The 14,780-nt window shown below is 45.8% G+C and overlaps 1 protein-coding gene across 2 annotated transcripts; it reads right to left on the bottom strand.

Moving 5' to 3' along the window:
• Positions 1-46: 46 nt before the first annotated feature.
• On the bottom strand, positions 47-7,048 carry ttc29 (tetratricopeptide repeat domain 29). Of its 2 annotated transcripts, none has more exons than XM_086196941.1 (12): positions 6,858-7,048; positions 6,511-6,602; positions 6,353-6,436; positions 5,786-5,845; positions 3,898-4,055; positions 3,610-3,786; positions 2,824-3,036; positions 2,667-2,752; positions 1,211-1,302; positions 986-1,109; positions 713-802; positions 47-641 (listed from the first exon to the last, which is right to left on the bottom strand). In XM_086196941.1, the coding sequence occupies exons 2-12, from the start codon at positions 6,582-6,584 to the stop codon at positions 468-470; spliced, it is 1,332 nt and encodes a 443-aa protein (XP_086053067.1). In that variant the 5' UTR covers positions 6,585-6,602; positions 6,858-7,048; the 3' UTR covers positions 47-467. The 2 variants fall into 2 exon arrangements, with proteins under 2 accessions (XP_086053067.1, XP_086053068.1); XM_086196942.1 differs by having other exon boundaries at positions 6,910-7,043.
• Positions 7,049-14,780: the final 7,732 nt, after the last annotated feature.

Below are 14,780 nucleotides of genomic sequence, written 5' to 3'. Positions count from 1 at the left end.
TTCGGGTGAAACCTGAACTACTGGTTAGAGTGAGACCGTCACATCCAAACAAAGGCAGAGGACAGAGTCCACGTGTTTATTGGGTTCTTGGGTTCATCATGACAGTCGGACCAAGGCTTGGCTCCAGTGTGTTCACTGTCTGTGCCAGCTTCCTCTCTCACCACGCTAAGAGGGTAAATCAAGTAGCTTGCTAACATTAGCAGGTATTGCTGGAGCCTGGAGTCACCAGAGGCGGGACCTCGTGGGACAACAGGATGAAGGACAGTGATGATGATGATGATGATGATGGCAAACAGTGATGAATGAATGTCAAGCAGTGGCAGCTTATCTGGCTGACATGCTACAGTTGACAAGTTTCCGAGGCAACAGTCCTCCTGACTGGCTCCAAGTCTCTCCTAAACAAGACAGCAGGATGACATCACAGCCGTGGTGGCGGAGATGCTTGTATCACCACTAATGATGGTGATCTAGCGGTACCATGCAGCCGTGTCATCAGCATGTGTCGAGTCTGGATTGCGTTCCTGACCTCCTCCTCTCTCCTTCCACGCCAGCAGTCGTTGCAGGGCTGAGGGTGTGGCCGACACTGTGTCGGCGCTGTACCTTCTGATGAAGGCATGCGCGCGAGCATTGGCCACCAAAACCTGCCAGAAAGGAAGAAGAGCTGTCGACACGGATCAGAGGTGATGCTACGGAGAGAGAAGACGAGTGGTACCTGAGCTCTCTGCAGCTGCATCACGTCTCCAACGCTGTAGGCCAGGTCGTAGCCTTGCAGGAAGTACTGACAGGCTCGGGTGTACTGCCTCTACAGCACCAACGCCAGAAAAAACACACTGTTACTTCAATTACACCCCATCATTTCACCATACTGCTATGAAGTCGCTACGGCGCCCACGGTGGCGATATGATGTCCCTGCACTACTGTGATGCCACAATGGCACGGTGATGTCTCCAGACCTCTGTGACATCACCGTGGCTGTGTGTGTACCCTGGTGTAGTAGATGTCCCCCAGACTCAAACAGGCATCTGCGCGGATGTGTTTCAGTCCGTTGCTACGGGCGACGTCCACAAGCTTCTCCAGACAGCGGACGGTGTCCTGGACGTTTCCCTCACTGGAACACACACACACACACACACACAAACACACACACACACCAACATCCACGGTGACGTTAGTGTGTCAGGGTGGAAACACAACAGTGTGTGTCTTTACCTTTCAGACAGCTTGGCCATAGCCCTGTAGGTCCTCGCTAGTCCATTGGCGTCCTGCAGGGTTCTGTAGATCAGCATGCAGGTGCTGAAGAACTGGACACACACACATCCTTGTACTTATATCTTTGTGAGGACTTTAATTGACGTAACACATTCCCTAGCAGTGTTGGGAAAGCTCATTTTCGACATGAACTAGTGCAAAGTTCAGTCGACACATTTTAAAATGAACCGGTTCAGTTCAAAGTTCATAATTCTAAATGTTGAACTAAGTTCCCAGTGCTAAAAATGAACTGGTTCAGTTCTTTTTTCCCGTATGTTGCTTTGAGCTCTTATTTTAAATGCCTGCTCCAGCCCATGTAGGACCACAGACAGCAGCTCAGTTCTCCCAAGGCAACAAGGCGGCAGCCTGCATCTTCATCTCCATCTTCTGTCCTTCTCCCTCCTGTATGTACCTGCTCAGCCCTTGACAGGCTCCCGCTGCTTCAGTTCAATTTGCCGTCTCAGCCTTGCCCTGGATGCGACTGAAGTGCGTATTTTCTTTCTGAAACCCGGCGAGCAAAGTTTGCAGAGACATGTAAGATTTTTCCCGTCTTCCTTGACTTTGTCCTAAACTCGTTCAAATGACTGTACGACGCAGCCTCGCTGGTTTACTGTCCGTGGGCTCCAACTGCACGCCGCTCCTGCCGCCTCCTCCATGCTGCTTTCTGTTTTGATGATGCGTGTGCGACGCTGGTGGCTGGCGCTGCCTGAAACAAACTATCTCCCTAAGCCTGAACTCTGGTACCCCACTGAACGAAGATGAACGAGAGAGCGAACCGTTCAGACACCAGATGGAACGCGTTCACAGGAGCGTTCACTAGGCAGCAGGGCTGTACGTTTATTTCACGTTCCTCCAAAATATGAGGAACCCTTCAGGCACAACACTGTCCCCTAGCCCCTCCCCCTAACCATCTCTAATGACTGTCTGACCCTAACCCTTGACCCTAAACCTAACCAGAACCTGATTCTAACCTCGACCCTAAAACCAAGTCTTGACCTTCAAACAACCCTTTGAAGATGTGAGGACCTGCTAAAATGTCCTCACTCTGTTGGTTAAATACGTATTCTAGTCCTCACTATGTAGCAAGTACAAGAACACACACACACTCTCTCTCTCACACACACGCACACACACACACACACACCTGGTCCCCCCTAACGCCACCTGTTCCACCTGGACTCAATCAATCAGTGAGTAAAGAATCTTGAGGTGGTGTCTCGGGAAGAGGCAGGAGACAGAGATAAGCTCTGGGCTCCCAGCCAGGTTCGCTCACACTCTCAGTTACCATGGTAACCAAGTCAGCGGTCCTCTTTTAGGTTTGGATGAAAACTCTTTCTGAAACAGAAAACTTTGACTTTCCCTCATTTCAGGGTTTCACCAAACCTGTCTTCTGAGGTGGACCCCAGGGTGGACTTACCTGCTTCGCCATGTGAGGGTCGCCAGTGCTCTGATAGGCCAGCCCGAGGCGATAGGCGGCGTCTCCCTCCATCTGTTTGTTTTCGGCTGAAACAAGTGAAACAGGCGGGTCACTCGTCTGTGGACACTCGCGCTTTATTCTTGAGCCGTCTACCTACACTCACTGGCCACCAGGTAGCCCTCGTACAGCTGCTTCACAGCCACCTGGTGGGCGCCGGCAGCCGCCAGATCATCAGCCAGGCGGCAGTAGATGGTCCACAGCGTCCCTCGGGCTCGGAGCCTCAGGGGTTGCCCCAGCGAGTCCTGCCAGCCGCCACGGTCCGTCAGCTGGACGCACAGCTCTGCCTGCTGCCTTGCCAGCTCCAGCTCACCTGCATGGGACACTCTTATAAACATTCTTTTCTCACGCCATGATGGGGGTTTCTAGTTCGTCCTGCAGTCTGCTTAGGTAAGTGGGCGCACAAAGGAATAGAGGGTCAAGAGACGGGTCTGGACGATGCCACCTTGATTTCAAGATCTTAAGCCGGCCAGTCTAGGAGGACTGGAGTTATGTGACCGTGTCTGTATAAGCAGGAGAAAGCAGGAAGGCCAGTTGTGAGGTCCATAAACCAACCGCTGGCCTCCAAAGGGGGTCTGGTCTCTGACCTCACTTGTGGGTCTCATTGTGGAATGTTTCAACTGAAACTTTGATACTTGGGATCCAGTCTCAATCACTTAAAGGTCATCAAAGGTCAGCAGGGACTCGCGTGAGCAGGGCGACGTCAGCTCCAGCAACATCCACATACATGACATCACATCCACCAGCAGGTCACAGGCAATGACAAGAAAAAAAATGGGCAGGTGGTCACCTAACCTCCTAAACATTTACACAAACATTGACATGGAATGTAGTGTGTGTGTGTGTGTGTGTGTGTGTGTGTGTGTGTGTGTGTGTGTGTTCCCACCCTGCTGCAGGTAGAGCTCGGCGAGGCAGGCACGAGCCTCAGCAGCGGGTCTGGAGTCTGGGTCAGGACAGGGATCCGTGCAGCTGAGCAAGAAGTGGAGGCGGAGCCACAGATCCTGGGGTGCTGAGAAGAACTGCCCCAGAAGCAGACGGTGCTCGTGCACCAGTAGCCAGGAACCTGCACACACACACACACACACACACACACACACACACACTAATCAGAACCCACAGGCATATGTCCACTGTTGGGGCGCGCACGCGCGCGCGTGTGTGTGTGTGTGTGTACCCCTGCGTTGTGCCTCCTCTGCAATACTCATGTGCAGCTTCATGGTGTCCAGGTGGTCATGGCGCTCCGCCAGCGGCGCCTGGAACCTGACATCAGGTCGACCCGCTGCCCTCCGGTCCCGATCAGAGTTCAGCAGGTGAAAGAACTCCGTGAACGACCTGTGAAAGAGACAGGTAAAGAAAGAGAGAGAGAGATCTGATTCTTAGAACCCTTCATTTACAAGTCAGGCAGTCATGACCGGCATCCATGAGCCTCTCATCACTCAGGAGCGCTCCCGTTCAGAGGCGTGGACGGTTCACCGACTCTGCTGGAGGAGGAATCAAACCAACGTCCTTTCAGTGGCTGAACGGCCTGCCTCAGTCCAGCACCACCTTCCCCTGGACTCATCGAGGTTATTCATCATGGCAGAAACTTCAAGTCCACTCTGACTCTGGCCTTCACGAGTACAATGAACCAAGTCAGCAGACCCTAACCTTCTGCAGCGTTCATATTTCCTGCTTTCATAAATTGCCAGTTTTGCTGGCCTGACTACAAAACTGAGAAGTGGCCACTTGTTTGCATGCTGTCCCTCCAACATGAAAAAAATAGTTTGGAGAGCTTCAAACAACACCTGAAGTCTTTCCCATTCCACATAACAACGACGGATCGTCTCTGGCAACGGACAGAAAGGACGCCTTGCAGAAACAGTAGCGTTTAGTTTAGAGATGAACTTTTTTACAGCGAGCGCTGCAGGTCACCTGACCTTTTGTTCAGTGGCGCTTTCTGCAGCGCCCTCCAGACTGGCTGACCATCATCGTCCACATTAAACTTTGCTCTCCACACAGTGTCCTTTCTCTCATTCAGCACTTTTTCATTCAAAACCACAAACCGAAACAATCCCTGATAAAAGGTGACATTTATATTTTGGAAACTGCAAGCTGTTAAAAAGAAGGAAGCCCAAACCCTGTACTCTCCTCAAAATAGTATTCATCACGCTCATCACCCCCACCCCCCTTCTTTGGGTAGGTACAGTACACCCTGTGGTACCCAGTGCAGTTTGTCCCAAAAAAATTTAACAAAATGGAGTGTAGTTTCCGTAACAATCCAGCAGGTGGCTATCTTGTGCCAGAGGGTGGAGATCTGGCAGCGCAGGTGTTCACAAAGAAAGCAGGTTCCCATTTCCTTCTTCCCACTCTTCCACTACAGCACCGATGGACAGCAATGGAAACTGAGGCTCTCTGCCCGATTCGTCCTCCGCCAACTGCGTCCCCTCTCTGAACAAACCCAGAAGACCACCCATCACCTCTTCCAGCAGCTTCTCCAGGAGACGCATCGATTTAAAACCAGTTTCTTGACCTAGCAGTGTCCCATTGTCCCGCTGACCTCAGGTCTGCTACCTTTGTTAAGCTGGCTGCTACAAGGTTTCTCCGCACCGTAACAGATCTGAGCAGTCTGCCTGTATGAGTGGGTCCTAGAACAAGGGTTCTCCCTCCACACCACCAAACAAGACTCTCTTTGCAGTTGCCAGTCGATGAGTTAAACTCAGCTTTAATTCGCACAAAGAACAAGTAGGAAGTTTGAAAAGTTGATAGAATGAGTTCAAAACGCCAAGCACACATCCAACAGCTCCACAGCCGCTCACACACCCAAACCCCAAGCGTGCAGTGAGAGAGAGAGAGAGACAGGAAGCGACACACACTTGTGGCAGCAAGTCAAAGTAAGGTGGCTAGCTTAGCTTAGCAGCTAACAGAATTATGAAAATTCATGGAGATTTTAGTGCAAGCTGAAGCAAGGCATAGTCAGGTGACCCGGCGAGGAAACATCCAGAGTGCTAGTTTGTTGTGTCAGTCGTTTGTGTGGTCGCATATAAACAACGCGAGCGAGTCAGAGATGAAGATGGCGGTTGTACCTGTGGAAGCCTTGCTGGAGCAGTTCCACACACACCCTCTGCTTCACACTGCTCCTGAACCTGCAGGGGGCAACACACACAACCAGAGGAAGGCGGTGCTCAGTGAGGGGTTGAGTCGGAGAGGGTAAGAGTCCAGAGGAACCTACAGAGGTCGTGGGGGTCATTAAAGGTCATCAGGGGAAACGCAAGAAGCCTGAAGCTTTGTGGTGGTAACATTGAAGTCATGTGACCCCGGTGTAGCTCCTTCATAGGCTACCGTTAGCTTAGCACTGCTAACGTAGCATCCAGGCTTCCAGCATCATCAGAGGGTTCATTAGTGAAGATGATCCTGATGAACTGAACCTGGAAGATCATCAACTTTTGTTCACCAGAGCTGATTTACTGGTTCAATCACCACAATCACATGGAGCGATCCTATTGGCTGCTGGGGGAGGAGCCAAGAGATGACCACTTCCTGTTGGTGGAGGAACCAGGAGATGACCACTTCCTGCTGGTGGAGGACAAACACACCACTTCCTCCAGGAAATCAGAGTAAAGCTGAGAGGTTACCATGGAAATGGGACTCACAGAGCAATGTCTTCTTTGGACAGGAGCTGAGTTGACCTTGAGTTGTCCAACGATGATGGTGTCTTGACAATCTCCTGCAATGTTCTGGTGACCACATCAACACGTAACATTTTATTGTACACAAAATTCCTCACTTGTTACCAGACAACCACACAGACCTCTGAGGAGTATCTCCACGATCTCTGACAGCATGGGAGGGGATTTCCGGAAGAAACGGCCTGGCGCGTTCCATCTTCACCTGTCAGTCCACCTGGTGGGCGGGACCCAGCGCACATCGTGCTGAACAGGCCAGATTTATCGGCTAACTCTAACCAGCTAATTCATCGTTAGAATCGCGTGGTGTTAGTTTGCATTACAATGTGAAATATTCAAGTTTGGAAACCTTGTGTTGTCAGTGAAATAAGGGACAATTCCGCACAGGAACAGAATGTCTGCATTTCGTGTAGACTAACATCCAGGAGCTAGCACAGCTCCAGCAGCTAGCTAGCTAACAGCTTCAACTCACCGTTTGGTTGACTTTACCGACACTACCATAAAAGAAACTCACGGCTAGTTACCAGAATGTAGTTTCATAACGATTCGCGGCGTACTGTTGGGCTGCTGGGCTGACCGGCAGCTGGGTTGCGTCATCACCATGGCAACCTGGCTCGACCCACGCCGACACCAGGGAGAAGTTTGCCTCGGAGTTGTTCTGTCAGGAGTGTTTGGAAGGGCCGCTCTAACTCCAAGAATTATGACGCCTTAAAGGCCCAGTCCAGCTCGACAAGGTCCAAGAACAATTTGCTGAGACACTGAACAAATGTTGAGACAAACCGAGTCAAATCCATTGTCACCTAGTTAGCTAGATTAGCACAGTAGTGCATGCAGCCCATGGTTTTTCTGAAGCAATCCTTGAGAGAATAATTTTTAAAATATTTAAGATATTCCTGTTTTGTAGTCCTCAAAGTCCGAGTGATATTTTCTGAGCAATGAATAAAGACTACTTCATCTGCACTAAAAAAAAAATGCACAAAATTACATTGAAATAAATCCAATAGTTATCACATTGGCCCCCCAGCAAGAAGGTTGTGGGTGGAGCCCCGGCTGCAGCACGGGGTCTTTCTGGGTGAGTCTCCATGTTCTCCCTGTTCCTGCTGGGTTCTCTCTGGTACTCCAGCTTCCTCCACAGTCCAAAGACATCAAGAGGGACCAGGTTAATCCAGACTCTAAATTGACCGTAGGCGTGGCTGGGAGAGCCAATGGTTGTCTGTCTCTATGTGTTGGCCCTGCCATGGACTGGTGACCTGTCCAGGGGGAAGGCTGCTGGGATAGGCTCCACCCCCACCACCCTCAACAGGAGGAGAGGGGGAACATGGAGGGATGATGGAGGGATGATGGATGGAGGGATGGATGGATGATGGATGGAGGGAGGGATGGATGATGGATGGATGGATGATGGAGGGAGGGATGATTGATGGATGGAGGAATGATGGAGGGAGGGATGGATGATGGATGATGGAGGGAGGGATGGATGATGGATGGAGGGATGGATGATGGGTGGGTGGGTGGATGGATGGAGGGATGATGGATGGATGGAGGGATGATGGATGGATGGAGGAATGATGGAGGGAGGGATGGATGATGGATGGAGGGATGGATGATGGGTGGGTGGATGGATGGAGGGATGATGGATGGATGGAGGGATGATGGATGATTTTTATTATCGTAAACTGCCAGGGTGGGAGTGTCTTTGGAGATGGTGGCGGGAGCCCAGAGTGAGTGTCGCAGCTGCGGCCGCCATGGAAACTCGCTCCTGTATTGCTGAGGTCGTGGTGTTTGTGGTTCAGCTGAAGTCAGCAGCTGCTTCCTGGCAGCTCGTTTGTTGTTCTGGTCTAATTAGCTTCATTTGTTCATGATCCCATTAGAAGAAGATCAGCTCCAGTCAGTGGTCTCAAAGACGCCACTAAGACGTTTTTATCAGTGTGTTGCTTTCATCCGGCCAATTAAATGTTCTCGCACGCATGTTTGAAGTATTTATTAGCAGTATTCTGCTGCGTTTAAATGTTTCCACTCGAGGTCATTGAAGTAAATGTACATGATAAATGTGTATTCGTATTTCTGTGAAATTCCACCTGACATTTGTACTCAGACGTCCTCATCAGTCATAGCAGGTTAGTGCAGCAGGTGAAATGTTGACGAGACATGATGATGATGATGTCACAGCCAGAGGAGGGGGCTGACTCAACACAGTTCTACGGTTAAAGTATTTGAATGACATTTATGTTCTGCAGCGACTTCATGTCAGACTTCCTCACATAAAATGAGAATAAAATGGCCTTTATTTCTTTGCCAGTAGGAGATCAAACACTTGGTCTCCATGAATCTTCGTGAGCGCTGCTGAGATCAAAGCCATGACGAGGAGCCGCGTCTGGTCCAATAACTCAATCAGCTCCACCAGCGTGGTACTGCTACGAGTTTATGGACTGTTGAAGTATCAGTAAAACTTCATGGTAGAGTGTTTATGAGGTCCTCCACTGGAGGAGAGGGGAGGGGACGAGGAGAGGGGGCAGAGTCGCAAGAGAACCAGACAGATCATTTCAGCTCTATCGGTGGCCCGTTGATTCTTCCCTCCTCTCCTCCTCCTTCTTCTTCTTCTTCTTCTTCTTCTTGACAGCAGCGTCCAAGCACTCCGCCGCCAGGTCCGAACCAGCAGGAGGAACAACTGGTGAGATGAAAACTTGTTTTGACGTGTTGTGAAATCATTGGAGGGTGATGAAGTTGACGGTGTCGATCTCAGGAGACGGTACGGTAAGTCTCCTACTGTCCATTCTTTACGACAGATAGGAGCTGAGTGGTGGTAGTATGTGGTTGTATGTAGTTGTAGTGGTAGTAGTAGTAGTAGTAGTGGTTGTATGTAGTTGTAGTGGTAGTAGTAGTAGTAGTAGTGGTTGTATGTAGTTGTAGTGGTAGTAGTAGTAGTAGTAGTGGTTGTATGTAGTTGTAGTGGTAGTAGTAGTAGTAGTCGTGGTTGTATGAAGTTGTAGTGGTAGTAGTAGTAGTAGTAGTAGTGGTTGTATGAAGTTGTAGTTGTAGTGGTAGTAGTAGTAGTAGTCGTGGTTGTATGAAGTTGTAGTGGTAGTAGTAGTAGTAGTAGTAGTGGTTGTATGAAGTTGTAGTGGTAGTAGTAGTAGTAGTAGTGGTTGTATGTAGTTGTAGTGGTAGTAGTAGTAGTAGTGGTTGTATGTAGTTGTAGTGGTAGTAGTAGTAGTGGTTTATGTAGTTGTAGTGGTAGTAGTCATGGTTGTATGAAGTTGTAGTGGTAGTAGTAGTAGTAGTAGTGGTTGTATGTAGTTGTAGTTGTAGTGGTAGTAGTAGTAGTAGTCGTGGTTGTATGAAGTTGTAGTGGTAGTAGTAGTAGTAGTAGTAGTGGTTGTATGAAGTTGTAGTGGTAGTAGTAGTAGTAGTAGTGGTTGTATGTAGTTGTAGTGGTAGTAGTAGTAGTAGTGGTTGTATGTAGTTGTAGTGGTAGTAGTAGTAGTGGTTTATGTAGTTGTACTGGTAGTAGTCATGGTTGTATGAAGTTGTAGTGGTAGTAGTAGTAGTAGTAGTGGTTGTATGTAGTTGTAGTGGTAGTGGTAGTGGTTGTATGTAGTTGTAGTGGTAGTAGTAGTAGTAGTGGTTGTATGTAGTTGTAGTGGTAGTAGTAGTAGTGGTTTATGTAGTTGTAGTGGTAGTAGTAGTAGTAGTAGTAGTAGTAGTGGTTGTATGTAGTTGTAGTGGTAGTAGTAGTAGTAGTGGTTGTATGTAGTTGTAGTGGTAGTAGTAGTAGTAGTAGTAGTAGTGGTTGTATGTAGTTGTAGTGGTAGTAGTAGTAGTAGTGGTTGTATGTAGTTGTAGTGGTAGTAGTAGTAGTAGTAGTGGTTGTATGTAGTTGTAGTGGTAGTAGTAGTAGTAGTAGTAGTGGTTGTATGTAGTTGTAGTGGTAGTAGTAGTAGTAGTAGTGGTTGTATGAAGTTGTAGTGGTAGTAGTAGTAGTAGTGGTTGTATGTAGTTGTAGTGGTAGTAGTAGTAGTAGTAGTGGTTGTATGAAGTTGTAGTGGTAGTAGTAGTAGTAGTAGTAGTGGTTGTATGAAGTTGTAGTGGTGGTAGTAGTAGTAGTAGTGGTTGTATGTAGTTGTAGTGGTAGTAGTAGTAGTAGTAGTAGTAGTAGTGGTTGTATGTAGTTGTAGTGGTAGTAGTAGTAGTAGTAGTAGTGGTTGTATGAAGTTGTAGTGGTAGTAGTAGTAGTAGTAGTAGTGGTTGTATGAAGTTGTAGTGGTGGTAGTAGTCGTAGTAGTGGTTGTATGTAGTAGTAGTAGTAGTAGTGGTTGTATGAAGTTGTAGTGGTGGTAGTAGTAGTAGTGGTGGTTGTATGTAGTTGTAGTGGTAGTAGTAGTAGTAGTAGTAGTAGTAGTGGTTGTATGTAGTTGTAGTGGTAGTAGTAGTAGTAGTAGTAGTGGTTGTATGAAGTTGTAGTGGTAGTAGTAGTAGTAGTAGTAGTGGTTGTATGAAGTTGTAGTGGTGGTAGTAGTCGTAGTAGTGGTTGTATGTAGTTGTAGTGGTAGTAGTAGTAGTAGTAGTAGTAGTGGTTGTATGTAGTTGTAGTGGTAGTAGTAGTGGTTGTATGAAGTTGTAGTGGTAGTAGTCATGGTTGTATGAAGTTGTAGTGGTAGTAGTAGTAGTAGTAGTAGTGGTTGTATGAAGTTGTAGTGGTAGTAGTAGTAGTGGTTGTATGTAGTTGTAGTGGTAGTGGTAGTGGAAGTAGTGGTTGTATGTAGTTGTAGTGGTAGTAGTAGTAGTAGTGGTTGTATGAAGTTGTAGTGGTAGTAGTAGTAGTAGTAGTGGTTGTATGAAGTTGTACTGGTAGTAGTAGTAGTAGTAGTGGTTGTATGTAGTTGTACTGCTGGTAGTAGTAGTAGTAGTGGTTGTATGTAGTTGTAGTGGTAGTAGTCGTAGTAGTAGTGGTTGTATGTAGTTGTAGTGGTAGTAGTAGTAGTAGTAGTGGTTGTATGAAGTTGTACTGGTAGTAGTAGTAGTAGTAGTAGTAGTGGTTGTACGTAGTTGTACTGGTAGTAGTAGTAGTAGTAGTGGTTGTATGTAGTAGTAGTGGTTGTATGTAGTTGTAGTGGTAGTAGTAGTGGTTATAGTAGTAGTATGTAGTTGTAGTGGTAGCAGTAGTAGTAGTAGTAGTAGTAGTGGTTGTATGTAGTTGTAGTGGTAGTAGTAGTAGTAGTGGTTGTATGTAGTTGTAGTGGTAGTAGTAGTAGTAGTAGTGGTTGTATGTAGTTGTAGTGGTAGTAGTAGTAGTAGTAGTGGTTGTATGAAGTTGTACTGGTAGTAGTAGTAGTAGTAGTGGTTGTATGTAGTTGTACTGCTGGTAGTAGTAGTAGTAGTGGTTGTATGTAGTAGTAGTGGTAGTAGTAGTGGTTATAGTAGTAGTATGTAGTTGTAGTGGTAGCAGTAGTAGTAGTAGTAGTAGTAGTGGTTGTATGTAGTTCTAGTGGTAGTAGTGGTTGTATGTAGCTGTAGTAGTAGTAGTAGTAGTAGTAGTAGTAGTAGTAGTGGTTGTATGTAGTTGTAGTGGTAGTAGTGGTTGTATGTAGTTGTAGTGGTAGTAGTAGTAGTAGTAGTGGTTGTATGAAGTTGTAGTGGTAGTAGTAGTAGTAGTAGTGTTTGTATGTAGTTGTAGTGGTAGTAGTAGTGGTAGTGGAAGTAGTGGTTGTATGTAGTTGTAGTGGTAGTAGTAGTAGAAGTAATTGTTGTATGTAGTTGTAGTGGTAGTAGTAGTAGTAGTAGTAGTAGTAGTAGTGGTTGTATGTAGTGGTAGTAGTAGTAGTAGTAGTAGTAGTAGTGGTTGTATGTAGTTGTAGTGGTAGTAGTAGTAGTAGTGGTTGTATGTAGTTGTAGTGGTAGTAGTAGTAGTAGTAGTAGTAGTGGTTGTATGTAGTTGTAGTGGTAGTAGTAGTAGTCGTGGTTGTATGTAGTTGTAGTGGTAGTAGTAGTAGTAGTAGTGGTTGTATGTAGTTGTAGTGGTAGTAGTAGTAGTAGTAGTAGTGGTTGTATGTAGTTGTAGTGGTAGTAGTAGTAGTAGTAGTGGTTGTATGAAGTTGTAGTGGTAGTAGTAGTAGTAGTGGTTGTATGTAGTTGTAGTGGTAGTAGTAGTAGTAGTAGTGGTTGTATGAAGTTGTAGTGGTAGTAGTAGTAGTAGTAGTAGTGGTTGTATGAAGTTGTAGTGGTGGTAGTAGTAGTAGTAGTGGTTGTATGTAGTTGTAGTGGTAGTAGTAGTAGTAGTAGTAGTAGTAGTGGTTGTATGTAGTTGTAGTGGTAGTAGTAGTAGTAGTAGTAGTGGTTGTATGAAGTTGTAGTGGTGGTAGTAGTCGTAGTAGTGGTTGTATGTAGTTGTAGTGGTAGTAGTAGTAGTAGTAGTAGTAGTAGTGGTTGTATGTAGTTGTAGTGGTAGTAGTAGTAGTAGTAGTAGTGGTTGTATGAAGTTGTAGTGGTAGTAGTAGTAGTAGTAGTAGTGGTTGTATGAAGTTGTAGTGGTGGTAGTAGTCGTAGTAGTGGTTGTATGTAGTTGTAGTGGTAGTAGTAGTAGTAGTAGTAGTAGTGGTTGTATGTAGTTGTAGTGGTAGTAGTAGTGGTTGTATGAAGTTGTAGTGGTAGTAGTCATGGTTGTATGAAGTTGTAGTGGTAGTAGTAGTAGTAGTAGTAGTGGTTGTATGAAGTTGTAGTGGTAGTAGTAGTAGTGGTTGTATGTAGTTGTAGTGGTAGTGGTAGTGGAAGTAGTGGTTGTATGTAGTTGTAGTGGTAGTAGTAGTAGTAGTGGTTGTATGAAGTTGTAGTGGTAGTAGTAGTAGTGGTTTATGTAGTTGTAGTGGTAGTAGTAGTAGTAGTAGTAGTAGTGGTTGTATGTAGTTGTAGTGGTAGTAGTAGTAGTAGTGGTTGTATGTAGTTGTAGTGGTAGTAGTAGTAGTAGTAGTGGTTGTATGTAGTTGTAGTGGTAGTAGTAGTAGTAGTAGTGGTTGTATGAAGTTGTACTGGTAGTAGTAGTAGTAGTAGTAGTAGTGGTTGTACGTAGTTGTACTGGTAGTAGTAGTAGTAGTAGTGGTTGTATGTAGTAGTAGTGGTTGTATGTAGTTGTAGTGGTAGTAGTAGTGGTTATAGTAGTAGTATGTAGTTGTAGTGGTAGCAGTAGTAGTAGTAGTAGTAGTAGTGGTTGTATGTAGTTGTAGTGGTAGTAGTAGTAGTAGTGGTTGTATGTAGTTGTAGTGGTAGTAGTAGTAGTAGTAGTGGTTGTATGTAGTTGTAGTGGTAGCAGTAGTAGTAGTAGTGGTTGTATGAAGTTGTACTGGTAGTAGTAGTAGTAGTAGTAGTAGTGGTTGTATGTAGTTGTACTGCTGGTAGTAGTAGTAGTAGTGGTTGTATGTAGTAGTAGTGGTAGTAGTAGTGGTTATAGTAGTAGTATGTAGTTGTAGTGGTAGCAGTAGTAGTAGTAGTAGTAGTAGTGGTTGTATGTAGTTCTAGTGGTAGTAGTGGTTGTATGTAGCTGTAGTAGTAGTAGTAGTAGTAGTAGTAGTGGTTGTATGTAGTTGTAGTGGTAGTAGTGGTTGTATGTAGTTGTAGTGGTAGTAGTAGTAGTAGTAGTGGTTGTATGAAGTTGTAGTGGTAGTAGTAGTAGTAGTAGTGTTTGTATGTAGTTGTAGTGGTAGTAGTAGTGGTAGTGGAAGTAGTGGTTGTATGTAGTTGTAGTGGTAGTAGTAGTAGTAATGGTTGTATGTAGTTGTAGTGGTAGTAGTAGTAGTAGTAGTAGTAGTAGTAGTGGTTGTATGTAGTTGTAGTGGTAGTAGTAGTAGTAGTAGTGTTTGTATGTAGTTGTAGTGGTAGTAGTAGTGGTAGTGGAAGTAGTGGTTGTATGTAGTTGTAGTGGTAGTAGTAGTAGTAATGGTTGTATGTAGTTGTAGTGGTAGTAGTAGTAGTGGTTTATGTAGTTGTCGTGGTAGTAGTAGTAGTAGTAGTAGTAGTAGTGGTTGTATGTAGTTGTAGTGGTAGTAGTAGTAGTAGTGGTTGTATGTAGTTGTAGTGGTAGTAGTAGTAGTAGTAGTGGTTGTATGTAGTTGTAGTGGTAGTAGTAGTAGTAGTAGTAGTGGTTGTATGTAGTTGTAGTGGTAGTAGTAGTAGTAGTAGTGGTTGTATGAAGTTGTAGTGGTAGTAGTAGTAGTAGTAGTAGTAGTGGTTGTATGTAGTTGTAGTGGTAGTAGTAGTAGTAGTAGTGGTTGTATGTAGTAGTAGTGGTTGTATGAAGTTGTAGTGGTAGTAGTAGTAGTAGTGGTTGTATGTAGTTGTAGTGGTAGTGGTAGTGGAAGTAGTGGTTGTATGTAGTTGTAGTGGTAGTAGTAGTAGTAGTGGTTGT

The sequence above is a fragment of the Aulostomus chinensis genome, chromosome 24 (assembly GCF_037954235.1).
Source record: "Aulostomus chinensis isolate RoL2024-O1b breed Wild chromosome 24, RoL_Achi_v1.0, whole genome shotgun sequence".
Lineage (NCBI taxonomy): Eukaryota > Metazoa > Chordata > Actinopteri > Syngnathiformes > Aulostomidae > Aulostomus > Aulostomus chinensis.
The sequence above is the reverse complement of the archived record's forward strand: the minus strand, read 5'-3'. Positions and strand labels throughout refer to the sequence as shown.

Coding starts and splice junctions, on each gene's coding strand:
- ttc29 (XM_086196941.1), bottom strand. CDS start 6,584: ATGGAACGCGCCAGGCCGTTTCTTCCGGAAATCCCCTCCCATGCTGTC. Junction 6,437..6,510: donor CGTGGAGATACTCCTCAGAG/GTCTGTGTGGTT, acceptor TGTGGTCACCAG/AACATTGCAGGAGATTGTCA. Junction 1,110..1,210: donor ATGGCCAAGCTGTCTGAAAG/GTAAAGACACAC, acceptor TGTGTGTTCCAG/TGAGGGAAACGTCCAGGACA.